The sequence below is a fragment of the Montipora foliosa genome, chromosome 10 (assembly GCF_036669935.1).
Source record: "Montipora foliosa isolate CH-2021 chromosome 10, ASM3666993v2, whole genome shotgun sequence".
Taxonomy (NCBI): domain Eukaryota; kingdom Metazoa; phylum Cnidaria; class Anthozoa; order Scleractinia; family Acroporidae; genus Montipora; species Montipora foliosa.
The window spans coordinates 22490797-22508296 of record NC_090878.1 but is presented as its reverse complement, the minus strand read 5'-3'; the positions used below and the strand labels follow the sequence as shown (position 1 = coordinate 22508296).

Below are 17500 nucleotides of genomic sequence, written 5' to 3'. Positions count from 1 at the left end.
TCAAAATACTAAGTACCAGGCAGACTGAAATTTGCCCTGTCTTTTTACGAAAATCTTCCATCTTTTGTGCTGAGAGTAATCAATATCCACGCAGGAATAAAGAGAGTCTGTAGTCTTGCTGGATGTATTTGCAATTGAATAAATAGTTATTCTCAGTTTCAATAGTGCTTTTATCCCATCGGCCTCTTTATATTGCACAACGTTGCGTGACAAGTGGACAGCATCCGGAAGTGGACCTTTTTGGCTTTCTAAAACAGTGGTTTTATCCAAATTTTTTGGGTAAATCTTCCCTACAAGAATGATGACATTAAGCCAAACTAATGTGGTTGTGTCAAGGCATATCATAATATGAAACGAGGTTGATGTAATCAGTGTAGTATACACAGGCGTTTTATTGACTTTATCATGGCTTAAACCTCTTTCTGTTTTGTATGGGAATTTCAGACTGCTGGGTTCCTAGTCCATTGAAAACCGTACCTGTGAGTCGAGAATTTACCATGATCGATTTGTTTCGGCTCGGAGAATTCGTTCCCAAAGTTAAAAGGCCTTCATTTCGAATTGCTTGGTATTTCTGAACAAGAATCAAATGCTCTGGGGCAGTTTCACTAATGTTTTCCGAGGATATTATTATGGAGCTGCCTCAGTGCGTCACGAATATGTGTCGACATCAACATCCATTGTGACTTCACTCTATCCCCAAGCTCAACAGCTGCTTCTATTTCAAAGCCAAGGCAATTTTTGGAATCGCTTGAGGTTTGTAAACAAATGTCTTATCCTTTTTGAAGAAATCAATGAGAAATTTCGGGAAAATTATATGCGAATTTCAGACTCCCGGCTGCTGGGTATGCAGATGTAGCCTATGACAAAACCGTATCACATAATGAACAAACCACAACACGGAACGAAGAAATGAAATTATGACGAAACCGGATCACCTAACGATGAAACTACATCACATAAGAGACTGAAACCACATCACATAATGATGAGACCACATCACATAATGACAAAATCACATCACGTAATGGTGAAACCACATCACATAATGGTGAAACCACATCACATAATGATAAAACGACATCACATAATGGTGAAACCACAGCACATAATGGCAAAACCACATCACGTAATGGTTAAACTATATGACATAATGATGAAACCACATCACATAACCATAAAACCGCATCATGTAATCATGAAACCACATCACATAATAACGAATGACCACATAAGAAAGTTATGGCTTTACATACAAAATGCTGAAGCCAGACTTGTAGCAGGCGCAAAGAAACGGGAGCATGTGACACCTGTACTACAAACACTGCACTGGCTACCAATCAGAGCCCGAATTGAATTTAAAATTCTACTTATTACATATGAGGCATTAAATAATCAGGCTTCAGACTATATATTTGAAATTTTAGCAAAATACAAACCAACGCACAAACTTCGTTAATTGTACCTAGAACCAACTCTAAACATTATGGTGATAGGGCCTTGGTGAAGCAGCCCCTAGACTCTGGAACGCTTTGCCACTAAATATTCAGAACTGTCCTTCAGTTAACTCTTTTAATGCTTCCTTCAAACTTATCTTTTCCGTAAATACTTTTACTTTACTTTTTAAACATTTAAATGAGTATGATTATTATTATTTTTACTTCTGTAAAGCATTGAAATTTGTAAAATGCTATATAAATTATTATTATTATTATCATTATTAATTCAGTTGAGTTTATAATTTCATCACTTGGCTAATTTGCATATTTTAAAAACTATATATCTCTGGAACAAAAAGACATATTTGAAAATGCTAAACAGCATTCTTCTTCTCGTACAGACTATATGTTTATGTCCTAAAATGGCTAAGATAGGAGACATAGCACTTTAAGGATGGTGCCTGCTATTGTTATTGCACATACGTTCTGTGCATCTCTAGATACTTGGGTTTCCTATTGGTCGTGCTTACCAATACAGGGGTATTTTTGTGTGGGGAAAGTAGATCTTAGTAAGGACTCTTGGTATCCAAAAACGAAATTGGGGGTAACCATGCATTTTTGAGAGATGATTACGCTTCAATTTGAGAAAGAACGCCATACATTTCTTTGTATTTTAAAGCTTTTTACAAATATTATTTATCAATTATCTTTGAAAAATGCATTGTTACCCCCAATTTTCTTTTTGTATTTCAATAACACTTGTTAACATCTATGTTTCCTGCATAACCGTAGACCAGGGCAAAAATACCTTTGAATTAGTAGGAACCGTCATTAATTGCCTGAGTGATTGTGACAAAGTAAAAATGATGATGGTGATGACGACAATTTCAATGAGCCCATATTGCAATGACTTAGTGCTTGACCTTAGCACACTTAAGTCCTGGACTTGCAGGAATTGCATGTGGACTTACGTGTAAGTAAAATTGTAGAGCCACTGAAGTCACAGGACTGGTAAAACTCAATTAAAATTTGTGATGTTTTTCTTCATTTTTTCTTATCCCTGTAACACAAGTAATAAATCTTAGAATAAATTAACAGGAATCATTTATTTCTTTTATTCATTTAAATTTAAGTTCCCTCAAGTGCTCCCAGTGGATTTATGGTGACTGCAAGCACTTCTACAAGTGTCACGGCATCTTGGCAGCTGCCACCCAAAGACTCCAGAAATGGAATAATCCGAGGATTTAAGTTGTTTATTAATAGGAAAGGGTCCGGTGACAAACCAGAAGTTCAATTTATTGATGTTTCGAACGCTTCACTTTACACAAAGACTGTCACTGGATTGCAAGGATCCACGGAATATGAATTGCAGGTGTTGGCCTACACGTCTGCTGGTGATGGACCGAAGAGTTCTGTTCAGTCAGTAAAAACAAAGGAAGTTGGTAAGAGTTACATAGTTTTTCGAAAGATTGACGCAGGGCAAGGACCTAGAGTTATTTTTTTGCGTTTTTTTGTTTAATATGTTTTTCTTTTTCTTCCGATAGTATACACGTGAGGTAGTAATTTATAATGGTAATAACTCAGTGGAGTGCAGTTTGGTCTGAAATGAGACTTGTGAAATCTTCATATTCAAATCACAAAAATGATTTCAGTCCAAAATCGCACACGACACGAAGTTCAATTACCACTTTATTACATCCAATTCAAGTCGCTCAATGGGCTCTTTGCAGGATAGTGATCACATGGTACAAAAACCGCCATACTGGGACGCAAATTGCCCACTGGGACATCTAAACCAGAGAAAATTTAGATTAACTAGCTTTGTTTTAGATGTCCCAGTGCGCAATTTGCGTCCCAGTATGGCGGATTTGTACCATATTTGATCACTATCCTGCTAAGGGGCCATTAATAGCTCAAACACAGGCTCTTAGTCAGTACTAATAGTTTATTGATCCAGTTGCCAGTTTATAACAAAGCGGAACGAGAAACGCTTTTACGTATCATTTTCTATGCAAAACAGAAACCTTTTAGACGTCATGTGTCAAAGGCTCAATCAAGGGTAACAAGGGAAAAATATGTTCCATTTATAGGAAATTCAAGTCAGATCAAAAAAAGTTTAAACATGAAATTCGCCACACAGTGTCTTTCTTTGTATCTCATTTTTTTGCAATTTGATTCGTTACTTTAAACAAACCTTGAAATCTGATTAGTTGTTCGGTTTTAGTGTTCCTTTCTCATTGGCTGGGGAAAAGGTGCTATTTAGAGAAAAAAAGGTGTAATTTGTGAATAAATCGCACTGCTGATAGCAACGATTACCAGCGATAATACAAAATGAAACTGCATGGCTGTGTCTTCATATCAGTTATGTCCGTTAAACTGAAAAATCTCCATGTTTATTAGGGGCATAAAAAACCAATAATATCTAGAGACTAACGAAAACGTTTAAAAAAAATGTTGCATTAGATTTCAAAGGCATAAAGTTTATCGTCGGTTGCGCTATGTATAATGGGTGATAATGTTTCCTCAAAGGCAAATCTTATAACCGTCTCAATTCCTGCAACGCGTTGCAAATTTTTATCGTTATTGCATGTGAAGTCATCTGCAGATATACCTGTTCATGAGAGTTAAGCGTAATTGTTCCCTTGTTTTAAACACACAGATAGTTAACGGCTTTAACGCTATCTGACGATAATGTTTGTTCTAAGAATTTTATTAAAACTATTGCATTGAAAATTGTTAGATGTCAGTGGACCAGGTTTTTCCAAGGCGAGTATTCCTGGTTTTTCCGTTGGCGGTGTATCTTTGCTTGGCTTTCTACTTATTATTGGTTTTTCTTGCCATAAAAAGAGAAGGAAGAAGCGTCCTGCAAAGTGGTAAGCTTTTTTTCTTTTAACTGGTACAGTAACTTTTAATGACTCCTAAATTGGGGTAGATACATGTAACACAATGCTTCTTTTTTAAAACTAAACTAAAATAAAAAATAATAATAATCAGAAAGAAAACCTGTTATGCCTGATTGCAAAAACTGAAATCTGCTTTATCAGGGGTATATTCTCATTGGTCATTACCCATCTGTAACAGGATGTCCATGTAAGTTGTGTTTTGGTCAATATTTATTGAAGTGGCAAGGACCATTTTAGGCTGCAACGTTTAGGACGACAAAGTGCCCAGCAAGTTGTATTGACTGAAAGTAGTAAATCCCAAAGAAAAAGTTACAAGTGAAACTCGTGTAGAAAAAAAAAAAAAAAAAGCAAGAGCACATAAAGTGATTTTGTATTTTGTATTATTATTATTTTTTTACCTATAAACAAAGAGCCACCACCGAGAAAACCCAGGTGTTTGAAAGTGGGCGTTGATAATGCAGGGGCACCCAACGAATCTGTTCCTCACATTATCTGTTCTCCAGAGGAATCTTGCTGGCTGGCAAAAATACAGGTGTTTCGATGAGCTGGCTGGGAAATTTTGTTATTGATAGAGGTTTTGCCTGGGAATTACAGACTTTTTTCTAGCATTTCAACCCGGCTAGCTGTAGAAATTCTGAAGTCTGAGGACGACTAAAAAATAAAAAATAAAAAATAAAATAATAATAATAATAATAATAATAATAATAAGAAGAAGAAGAACCCCTTCCCTCTCTCAGAGAGTAGTCACAAACATACGACGGCTGGTCAGAGTGATTGCGCTTGCCGAAAAAACCTGTTTTGTCCCGGTTTTGTCGCTTTTGTTCAGTCGTTTTGGATCGAGGGATTTGTAAGCGCGCGGAATTCCTGGCTGGGAAATAAATTTGATCAGCTGGCTGGGAAACCAACCAATTTTATCTAGCTGGCTGGGAAATTTCTTGTGTGTCTTGCTGGGAAAAAGGAACAGATAATGTTTTCCCAGCAACACTGAAAAACTCCTGAAAAAGCCTTAATAACATTTATTTTCATTAACTGGGGTATAATAATACATTTTACAACAAATTAGTCGTTGAGTGCCCCTGATAATGTGATTAAAGAAATCCTAAAACTTATTAAATAAATGAAATGAAATAAATGTTTATTTTTACAATGACTGCAAAATTCTCGCGCGCTCATTGGCTAAATTTTATTGTCAATAACCGGACAGACACATGAATTTATAATTTATGCGGTATTGACGTGATATTACTCGCTTGAGATTGAAGTTTCTCGCAGTTTTGTCTCGCGTTCTTCTCGTGTTTTGACTTAATCTTGACCCCCCTGCCCTTTTGTTATTGCAAAAAAACAAACTGATGTCAGTTTTTCATGCATTTGTCCTGTTATTGATTGGCAATCGCCTCGTGGATCCACAGCTACTTTGACAATGTTATGAGGAAATTCATGATCAACAACAGGACAGACGCGTGGAAAACTGACATCAATTTGTAAATGGAAGTGCGGGTTGTAGACGACTGAGAAAAGTGATCCTCGCACTTCAACCCAGTGGACAATTTAAGTATTGTCGCTTTTTGTGGAAAATTCTAAGTACGGTGTTGTAGTTTTCTGCAAGTTTCAATGATAAAATGATAAATATAAAACTCGTTTTTTACTCGTAAATATGCGCATGCGTAATCAACAGGTATCGCTATGACCGGGAGATGTATACAAATTAGGGCTCGCTCACTGGCCTGTTGGCAAATTCTGATGTTAGCAGATCGAAAACAGCGAAGAACAGCTCCGATTACTTTCAAATTTGGACGGCCGGATTTCTACAGAACTACCCACTTTCAGGCCATGAAACTCAATCACGAAGATTTTCTTTTCCCGACCAGCAAGTCGGAAAATCGAAATTTATTTTAGAAAATTGGCGTTACCTCCGTTTCTTTCCAAATTTGGCAGAACGGATGTTGTTATATTAGCCAATTGCCTTACAGGTCACTGGTCACAGGTCCTTGTTTTACCAGTACAGGCAGTATCCTAAACATTCATTAGCTTTTATGAATGTTTAGGATACTTTCTGTATTGGTAAAACAATGACCTGTAACCTGTGACCTGTGTTTTGTACCTGCCGGCTTGTGCATAACATCGGTGTGACCTTTTTGACAGCCCATTGAAAAACAATAGTAAAATATTCGCGGATCCGCCGATTTCTCTGAAATTTGAAAGGATGTTGCTAACGAATAGAGGAATTTTTTTTACAATAACTAAAAATTCCTGTGTTGAGTATGAAAGTTCGACAAAGAGGTACATTGTTGCTGCCGTGGCTATTTTTCTGTTTTGATTGTTATGCATATTTTGACGGAGAATATAAAAATCACGCAAAAAATATCAACGGAAAGATCGTTAAAAAATCTTTATTTTGAGAGGTTATTTGAATATAAAAGATACAACGCTTCGCGGGAAATAATATTTTATGTGAATAGTTTGGAAAAAAAATTTGGCGGAAAAATTCTTGTTGAAACTGAGTTTTAAGCCATGTGCAGTTTGAAATGATCGCACACTGGAAATCGGGTGTTAAAGATATAAAGAATTATTGAAAAAAAAATTACTTTAGTTTTAATTTCTTCTACATTTAGACCGAAAATTTTCAATACTATTAGCCACTTACAGGCCTTTTTGTTGCACATGTAGTTGTTACACATAAGAGTTAAATAGGGGCTGAACGAGCCCGCAGATGATACTGGCCTGGAAATGACCCCTTGAGCGGAAATAATCCCCTAATTGGAGAGGAAATATTTCCCGACAGGAAATGATCGTAATAAATAATACCCCAAAAAATCAGGAATGGTGTGGACTCCACGAAAAGTCCACGGAAAAAAAACCAGTAAACATCCTGTACCAAATCACAAAATTAGCATGCATAATTTTGGGCAAAAAATAACGAAAATGAAAAGGAAACTTTAAGGAATCATTTACGATGCTTACCCTACACCGTAGAAGTACACAAAACTTTAACCAACCGTTCCCAGGGTCTCCATTGTCGTTGAACATTAACGTGTCAGTTTCGGAGATTATGACACGTTTGAGATTTATATTATTTTATTTCAAAATTCATTATCCTTCACAATTCTCTCTTGCTTTGCAATTTCAAAACTCTGTTTTATAAATTATTTTAGGTAAGATAATTACTCAACTTTTAAAATGAATTTTTGCGGCTTTAACGGGGAGTTTACATGATACCGGTACGAGTTTCATTCTGGTACGAGTTGTCAATTTCATACCGCGTTTACATGGACGACACAAATATTGACACATCCCAAGTCCATCGATTACCGGACGCCATCTTGACGAATATTTAAATATACAACGCATGCGTCAATAGTCCCAGTCCACCACGACTTGACGACTCGTACCGGAATGGGAGTCAATGTAGCGTTTACATGATACCGGTATAACTTTTCATACCATTATGAGAATTTCGATCCGGTGCAACTACCGGGATGAACTCATACCAGTATGAGTTGTACTGGTATGAGATTTTTCACCGGTATCATGTAAACAAATACAGAGCGATAAGTAAGAACCGGGATGAACTCATACCAGAATCAAACTCGTACCGGTATCATGTAAACACCCCCTTAGAGTGCCATTCAAACTTGTTCTTGAATCGGTGGATTCACTTGCATGTGGGAATTTTTTTAATGCACGAGAACAAAGCTAAAAATAGTATCTGGAAGAGAACCAAGCTCATTAGCGTTTACACAAACCCGTTTTCATTTGTAACCGCAACGTTTTTGATGCGGTTATGCATTCTGTTTACACGACATCGATCGAGACCGCGCGAAAACGCTGCCAAAAGTGGAGCGTTTTCAAAATGATACGGTTTCATCTATCGTGTAAACTGCAAAACCGCATCGATTTTTAATGAGATTACTGTTTTGGGCTCAAAAATTTTTCCTTGTTTAATTTAAAATTGTGAATCTTGCAGGTAGTGCAGCTCACTCTTTTCTGGTTTGATTTCGCCTTTTCAATTTTCATGCACTTTGCTGTCCTTAAATTGCGAAGCTTATCATAACGATAGGCAGAGGCTTTTCAAATTGTTAACTTTTTTGCAGCCGCTGGTATGCTCTGGCAAAGCAATAAAGAAAAAATAAGCGACATTTCAGGATTCGACCTGCAAGAATTCATGTCTGGTGGGACAACTGAATTTTGTGGAAGTTATTGTCTCCCTTTCGTCTGTGATGAGTTCAGCATGACGTAAACATACGAAAACATTTTTAAAAATATAAAGTTCCTTTCCTTTTTTCTGCCCTCTCTAAATTCTCGAGTCCATTCCATTCTTAATTACTGATGACCTAACCATTTCCTGTCCGGGATCATTTGGCGGTCCAGTATGGAGATCATTTCTGGTCCGGGGATCATTTGCTGTCCAATTTCGGGATCATTTCTGGTCCAGGGATCATTTCCGGGACGCGATTATTTGCGGGCCTGTACAGGGCTTTAAATTCAATCTGGTTAACTTATTTCCATGTGTATTGAAGCGTGAAGAGGTGGTTTTCGTATTTAATACAGTTATTGAAACGAAATAAGAAAATCAACCTAAAAGGGTGAGCGTTCCAAGACTTTTGCCAGTGATTGTAGCTCCCACGAGTCTCCTATAACCCAGTGGTAAAGAATCCGAAGTTGTAATCGGAACGTTGTAGGTTTAACTGCCGAAAAGGAGCACTTAGGTTTTTTCCTAGTATCCCCGAGATGCCATCGAAATCGTGGATCATGGCCTGGCTCCAACGAGTCTCCTATACACCCCTTTAATAAGCCTAATATATGCCGTTTTCCGCTTATGACGTCGAACTCGTGCTTTCAAATTTTAGTCAGAAATGTACAAAAGGCTTAAAACAAGAAAAGAACTCTGAAAAGTTTTAAGCCTTTGTACATTTCTAAATAAAATTTAAAGCATGAGTTCGACGTCATTAGCGGAAAACAGCATATATTAGACTTATTAAAAGGGTGTTTTGCTCAGTGCTTGAGCATCCGAACTAGTCATCGGAAGGCTGTCGTAGGTTCAATACCTGCAAAGGAGCTCTCGGATTCTTTCTGAGTATCACCGAGTTACCATCGGAAATATCCTCTCTTCATTTCATTCACCGGGATTAACATTTGTCATCCACTTCATTTATATAGCAAGAAATCAATGCACGCGGCAGACAATTGCAGTCCTTGCAGTATAGAGGGACAGTGGTCCCCACCCAATCAATGTTGGGCATAAACTGGTCCACTTTCAGTCCTGGGCACTGTTTTCACTTCGTTTCCCCCAAGCAACATTGAATGGGGGGAAGGGAGTTGCAAAAGAGTCCAGAATATGCGATAAGTGAGTTGAAAGATAAAATGCTGAATTGTTCCGAAGAATTTGTTCGTGATTGTAGTTTAATGGCCTAGCTTCCACTAGTTTCCTATAGCTCAGGGGCAGAGCATCCAAACTAGTAATCGGAATGTAGTAGGTTCGACTCCTGCAGATGGCCACTCTGACTTTTTCAGAGTACCCCTGAGTCAACATCGAAAAATAAATCTCTTCATTTCATTAACCCGGGGGTTAACATGAAACATCTCGTTCTGTACAATTGCAAATATACTCCATTTCGACACTTCAGTGCAAGCAGTAAAGAGACTGAGATCATTGTCACATGAGCATAACTGGGCTAATATCTCAAAGACATTTTTTTGCCCTGAAATGCTCATTTTTGGCGAGTAGGCCTTTCGGATGTTGTCGTATCATAATAGAGTGTTGTCACGTGACGTCACGGCGGCCACATTGGTGTCCCTAAACAAAGGAACGGCAAACATGTTGGTGTCCCCAACTAATTCTCCGGGAATTGAGCTCTGTTATCATGCAAACGTTTTCCTTTGTTTCGGTAGAAAAACAAGGTTACTGTTCACTTGTGGGTGAAAACACTCTATACCCCGAAAAATCCCATAATTTCACAAATTTAGTTTTTTATGACATCACACTTCAGAACTCTAAGAGGTAAACGGAAGGTCCAAGGGTGGGTCTAAGCTGCAGGGTATCATTAGGAAAGATGTAGGGTTGTTCAAATAATGATCTGTGCCCCAAATCTCATTTAAGCCTCAATGGATAATGGTCTCGCGTAGTCTCAGAGTTGCGGAAACAAAACAAAAAGATAGCAAGAAAGGCTGTTGTGAAAGCTCTATTTTGTTTGTGGTCCAAAGGTAAAGCACTCGTAGCCAACTATTAGGAATAAGCCCCATTCCTTCTGCGACCTAAAATAAAGTTTGTTGTGACGTTGCGTGAGTCCCATAACTTACTGAAACCTCGTTCCACATCTGGATAGCTGTAATTGATGTTGTTCCTTTGGGTTGTTTTTTTTTAGGACAGCAAAGGATATTAAACCACTGAATTCCTTTGAAATTCCTCCGGAGAGAATAGAATTATTGGAAGAGGTGGGTCAAGGAGCATTTGGGAAGGTGCACAAAGCCAAATTGATTGACGGATTGGAGTTCTTTAACAAGAATACCAAAGACTGGTGTGAGAAAAATTTCAAGTACAAGATCGTTGCTGTTAAAGAATTACATGGTGGGTATGAAAGTGTCTATTCCTTGCATGTATCACACACGGAAGTAATTACCTTGCATTTGTATCCCGGGAGTCAATTAAGGTAAATAAGTACGCAATGCAAGCATCAGCTATTTAGCTTCGACTTCACCTGCATTGTATTATTTGGTAGTTTGTTCTAGAGAACTGCCCCACAATAGTTGAATACCTCTTCATATAGTTTGTTGGCTGTTTGGGTATGGCTAGCCTTTACATCCAATAGGGCTTTGAAGTCTGGAAAAATTTTAGTCATCTACATGTAGTCAGGTGTTAAATATTTATGCCTTGGACATTGTGATACAGTAGCTTTTTGCTTTGCACGAGACACACGTCTCATTCAGAAGCATGATGCCATTAATGGTACTTCGTAATTTGTTAAAAGGAGTTCCCTTAGGCCTAAGAACTTCAATTCATGTATCGCTCTTTGGTTGGGGTTTTGGATGACGTTATGGTAAGAGGGTCACTTTGTGAATCCTATACCAAATAAGTTGCATCTCATTATATAGCGGTATGTCGATGAGTGTGATTGCACTTATGTCATGACACTGCATGCATCAGCAAGCGACTCTCAAGGGTGAACCGGCTTAGGGCGATTGAAGGACTACTTTACGGGCTTGACTTCGAAATATAGTGTTGTTGATATAGGGATAAGGGGCACTTGATTTATTCCCTTGACTCAATAAGCTGTAAACTCAAGTGAAGCTTTAATCCTCTCAGTTATGAACGCAATTTTAGCAATTGTAGTTGAAGTCCTGAATTTTTCAGGATTCTTTACGCAATTGCAAAAATTGCGTTCATAACTGCGAGGATCATAGCTTCACTTGATTTCATATCCGCAGTTCATATATGATCCATTTCATATATAATTTCATCGTTGATTCATTCCTCGCGGGAACATTGGAACCCACAACTGCGAGGATCATATATGATCCATTTCATATATAATTTCATCGTTAAGCTGTAAACTTAAATTTTATTTGGCATTTATTCAGCGAGCGCACATCAAAAATGAGATTGTAAATAGCTAACGAGGCACGTAGTGCCAAGTTGGCGATAACCAGTCTCATATCCAACAAGTGCGAATGGCATAATTGTTTTATTAAATTTTCATTACATTCTGAACACTTGGGCATTTGGAAATTAAAGCCAATTAGCTTCCAATTAGGTCATACAGTATATGAGCTGATAACCGAGATTGAGTGAACCAATCACGAAGCTAGAAACACAATATCCGAGGTCAAAGATTTAATAATAAAATATAACTAGGTATAAGATACTGAATTACTTCGGAAATATTCTGTCTGAGTATAAATTAAAGCTCCTTGTGGTAATAACATATTGCTAAAAGAAAAACTAATGATACCTCGATTACTTGGCTATTTAAGACGATATCACACCAACTGTAAAGACCATGAGGACAGTAAACTTAGACTTAAAAGGATCAGACTTGACAACTCATAAAGTTTGTAAAAATAAAATTAATTACTCAGAAACTATTTATACAAAACCCATGCAGCAATAATTAAGGAAATGTCAAGGATTTAAACTAATTACTCGCATATCAGTCCTTTGCAAGCTTCTGAGTGACAGCTACTTCTTGAAATGTAGCTTCTGATTTGTATCTCACGGAGGCACGGAAGCTTCTGGCATCAAAGACTCCACATGCTGGTTTTTGTGTTCAAGATACGAAAACGCAACTCCTAATCAGTGTTTGGTCTTTTGTGCATTGTTGGGTGTCCTGTGCAATTAATAAGCGAGTAGTTTTTGAGATTGCATTTGTGTCGACACACATTTGCCGCTTTGAGGCGCTTGCTTACCTTCTGCCTCACTTAGACGCGCTAACCCACGTGGTGATTCTCGTTTTGCCCACCCAGGCGCCCAAGGTGGTATCGGTATTGCTTAAACGGGCGCGCAAGTGTTATTGATAAGATAAGATAAGATAAGACAAAATAGTTTGAAACGTTTGCTGAGGTCTGATATTCTGTTTTCGAAAAGTTTTCATCTTTTAAAAGTTTTAAAGTTTGCTGAATCTTCGTAAAGCGTACATGTCAGTTTAATTCTCAAGCTTAACACTGAAAATTTTATTTAGTTCTAAAAATCTTTCTGTATTCATCAGCAATCATCATTTCAAATTTCAGAGAAATGGGTCCGGCTGCGAATATTTTACGATTTTTTTTCAATGTTCTCTCAAAAGGGCAAGTTGATGTTATGCATAATCGGGCAAGTTTCACAAAATGTTCCCAAATCGTCAAGTATTACCACAGAAGACAAGAACATCATTCTAAAAGCTTATTCTACGCAAAAAGTAGGTTCTGGAGGTAATTTTGAGAGTGGAAATCAAGTTTACGGCCGACGGTAAATACAAGCACATTGTTGAGGCCTCATGGAATATTTAATTACGTTTACACAACAAAAAGATGCTAACCCCACTTTGACTATATGAAAATCCTTCACTATTGCCATAAAATTTATCCAGATATCTTCACTAGGCTCTTAAGAATTAAGATCTCTATGTAAGTTTTTTTCCGTGATTTCAAGTAAAATTCCCTGGATTTCATTCCCTTCGGTGCGGGCCATTTCTGTCTCGCTCAATGGCGATTTTCGGCATATCACAGTATGATGTCATTTCAACAATCCTTTGTTTATTTCAACCGATCCCAATAAAAAACTGGCCAGTGATTGTCTAATTTCATAAACATCCGATGTGCCAAATTTGTAAGGAAGTGGAAGTAACGCAATTTCTCAACAATCTTACCCTGAACGGCTGCAATTTTGCGGCCGCGGTGGAGGGGGGTGTGGGAAATGGATTCAAAAGGAAATTCAGTTTAAATTGATGATTGGATGCTCTTAAAAATAACCAAGAAAATTATCCAAAGAAATGTTTTTGAACTAAATGAGGACCCGGATTTTAAAGCGCTGATTGGCCTTCGAACGACTGAGCCCTGTAGAACATATATTGCACCAGTAAGGGCCTGTTTACATGGAGATAGGGTGACCCTTCTAGAAGGGGCACCCTCTTAGAAGGGTAAACCTTGCCTATTGTATTTTCCGCTTTGGTTTACATTAGAGGTGGGGTCACCCTAGGGGTAGGGCCACCCTATCTGCTTGGTAGGGTAACCCTAGGAGGGCCAACTTTTTGCCATGTGAACACTTGAGGTAGGGTCACCTTTCTAGCAGGGTCAACTTTTGTGGGATCGGATTACTGTCAGATTGCAGCGAAAGTCTGTAATGAGGGTCACCCTTTCTCCATGTAAACAGGCCCTAAAACAAAATGTTCTATTAACTTGCCTGACGCACTCTACAAGCACTTGGACAGAACCATACGATATCACTAGCCTTCACAACCTTTTCTCTGTACCCAACCCTCACTTTCAAATATGCAAAAAATATTTATCCATCGCACGAACCATCCATCCTTCCCCCTCAACTGCTACCTGTACGCCTACAAACATATCGAACTCACTCTCCTAAGCTCCGACTACCCCTAGTTCTAAAAACTAAAACTCCATTGGTTTTTTTTTTCAGTAGGACAACTTTGACTAGTTAAAGTCGGAAAAGTCCGGAAGTACAGTGAAAACAGCTCGTCTTAAGCTTAGCGGGTTAAAAATGCAAGCTGTTTTCTCAAGCAAAAACCAGGGATTGTCTCGCCTTTATGACCGGAAATTCCCTAAAAGAGTTATACTATCTCGAGAGATGGTATATAACTCATCCTCATAAATGCCACAACCAATTACATTCCCCTAGTGACAGAAAAACGGAAATACTGGGTTGTGCTTTACCGCATAGACTGCAGCTAGTCAGATTACAATAAAATAGATAACCGTTCATCACACTGCACATGAAACACTAAGCAACCTACTTTGAAACTGATTTGTTCAACATTATTTCGTAACTTTTGTTCTCAAGAAAACGCCAATGAAGAGGAGAAATTAGAATTTCTGAACGAGATTGATCTCATGAAAGTACTGGGGAAGAGTCCAAACGTGCTGAGATTTGTAGGCTGTTGGACAGAGGCCACTCCACAGAAGACGCCTCTTCGTCTGATTATGGAGTATGTTCCCCATGGAGACTTGCTTCACTGGTTGAGAGCAAAAAGAAGTCAGGTAATTATGTTAGCCAAACATCATTAGTAAGCCAATTCCTATAGATGCATTAAGTATTAAGGGAAAAACAAAGAACATTACAACATTTGAATAGGAAAATTCAAAGGAGTGTTTTGTCCTAAGGCGAGCTTCACTTGCATCTTAAAACTAAACTCATCTGGCCCCAGTTGTTCCAAGGGTGGATAGCGCTATCCACTGGATAACTCAATCGGTTTTGCTGGTGTTTATCCGCTGGATAGTGATTTATCCGGTGGATGGCGCTATCCACCTTTTGAGCAATCGAGGCCTGGGTGTTAGCCAAAACAAATTATATGGTTGTGACTTTGTGGGTCAATGAGGACCACAAACCGCTTTTTTATGATAACACTTATTGCTTACTTGTATACACAGATTAAAGGTTCTACCGTGGGAGCTGTCGTTATTACTGAAAGCAAAAAACAGTATGCAGAGACCAAAGAATGCAACACAGCTACACTAGACCAGGTATATGCTTCTTAATTTTGATATGATGTTAAATCCAGGATGCAAACCTGATAGATCTTTATTCTCATTCCTTTGAGCCATTTTTTAAAAAAAACTGCAGCAATATCAAATGCCTAAAACCCACAGTAAACATTATTGGATAGCCTTGTAGAAATTATGTGTCTGCAGCTAAAGCTTATAGATACATGTACCAACAGGCCATATAATTGTGATTCAGGGATGCAGCTAAGTGCCGGCTGCTGGTGAAAATCGCCGCTTGAGAAAAGGGTGATCGCCGGCTGAATCGAGGCTGCATTTTTGCCGTCGATCGAAGCAACTGAGAAGATCGCAAATTATTTTCTACAAAGTTTAAAAGTCATTCGATGTATTAACAAAAAAAAAAGAATTTCTGTTAGTCGACACGGAATTATCACTAGCATTCGATACTGGACATGAAATGAAAGCGTTGTTTAAGTACTTTTCGGCGTGTCTTCTCTTTCCTTGTATTTGCCATCTTGAAGAATGCCGGGTGTTGTGAATGCCAGGTCCCTTTGATGCTCAGAGCACAAACTTAACGGCCACAACCGAACCAGCTTCGACCTGTTATGTTACACCGTGCAACGCCTGCTGGAACTTTTTTGCAGTGCCGTTGCACACAAGTTTCAACTAAAAGTTTTAACGTGTAACAGTGGCTTTGTGCTGCCATTGATAATTTTGAAGTGACCATGTAATCTGTTGTTTCTCTTACTAGAAGAGTAATAGACATTTAGAGTTATAGAAGGCAAAGTAGAGTGTTAACATAAATTGATTTGACTGTAAAAAAAAAATAAATAAATAAACAATGCCAGCCCAAAAAAGGATAATTAACTTGAAGGCTGAGGCTTAAATCAATGTTTGTCAACTCAACTGCAATGAATCTTTTGTTAATTTAACGGAATAAATTTCTCACTTAGGGTGGTGAAGCAGATGGGATTAAAACAGTTGTGTTGTATGAAAACAGCTGCATTTCCACATGTGCCCCAGAACATGAGGAAATCATCGCTTCTGGCAACATTGATTCTGCATCACCCTTGATGTGCTTCCCCTCTACATCGGCAGAAGATCACAAAGAAACAATCACCTCTAGCAGCAATGAATGTGTGATACCCTTGATTGCCATTAGCTGCCCTACCACATCTGGGGAAGGACAGAAAAAAGCCCTCCCTTCTGGCAACGATGAATGCACAATACCCTTTTTAAGCCTCCCTTCAATAAGTGGAGAAGAATATGATGAAACCATTGCTTCTGGCAACAGTAAAAGCACAATACCATTGTCCAGCATCCCTCCTGCTTATGCAGGAGACGATGAAGGAGACCTCATCGGTGATATCAATGATGAAAGTGGGATTCCTTTGCTCAACTGCTCTTCAACATATCCAACAGGAAATGAAGGAACTGACATCGCTGATGGCAGCAATGCGATACCTTTGGTGGTAGTTTCGTCATCCGCGTCAAACCAGGAAGATGTTCCCACCAAAAATATGGGCGATGAATGTGATGAGGATTGCGAGTCATTTGCTCCACTTGATCTTATAAAACTTGCCTGGCAGATTGCACGTGGCATGGTAAGTTAATAATGGTTGGAATGACATAAGTCAATTTTCGCAAACCATTTGGTTATATTGGCTATTGCTCAGCTAGCTTCAGGGTCTAGGCATTGCGGCAATAAGATCTCTGTTTGTGACTGGGAATCCAAGTCAGTGTTGTAATATTGTTGTGCGCAGCTTTAAGTGATATCTTTGCATTGCTTAAAAGGTGGTTGATTGGTCCTCTGAGCTTTGTAATGCCTGTTTTGGCATATCAGTACATGTTGTTGCTCCCAGTTTCTTTATGGTGTTCGGTTAGTATCATCCTGATGAGATTTTTAGTGGAGTGGAAGTATTGAACTCCTATCCTTGTATAAACAAATTCTTTCGTTTAAAAAGTGCTAATACCTAACGCTAAGTAAGTCTATTTGAAGAAATCACTTATGTT

The 17500-nt window shown here is 38.4% G+C and overlaps 1 protein-coding gene across 4 annotated transcripts in view; it reads left to right on the top strand.

Moving 5' to 3' along the window:
• Window positions 1–17500, top strand: part of LOC137973809 (uncharacterized) — an 87633-nt gene that overhangs the window by 52332 nt on the left and 17801 nt on the right. For all 4 annotated transcript variants that reach the window (XM_068820698.1, XM_068820699.1, XM_068820700.1 and 1 more), the window contains 6 exons: window positions 2570–2878; window positions 4177–4309; window positions 10702–10904; window positions 14829–15025; window positions 15416–15508; window positions 16441–17091. In XM_068820698.1, coding sequence (XP_068676799.1) covers window positions 2570–2878; window positions 4177–4309; window positions 10702–10904; window positions 14829–15025; window positions 15416–15508; window positions 16441–17091 — 1586 coding nt within the window. The remainder of the gene's footprint in view (window positions 1–2569; window positions 2879–4176; window positions 4310–10701; window positions 10905–14828; window positions 15026–15415; window positions 15509–16440; window positions 17092–17500) is intronic.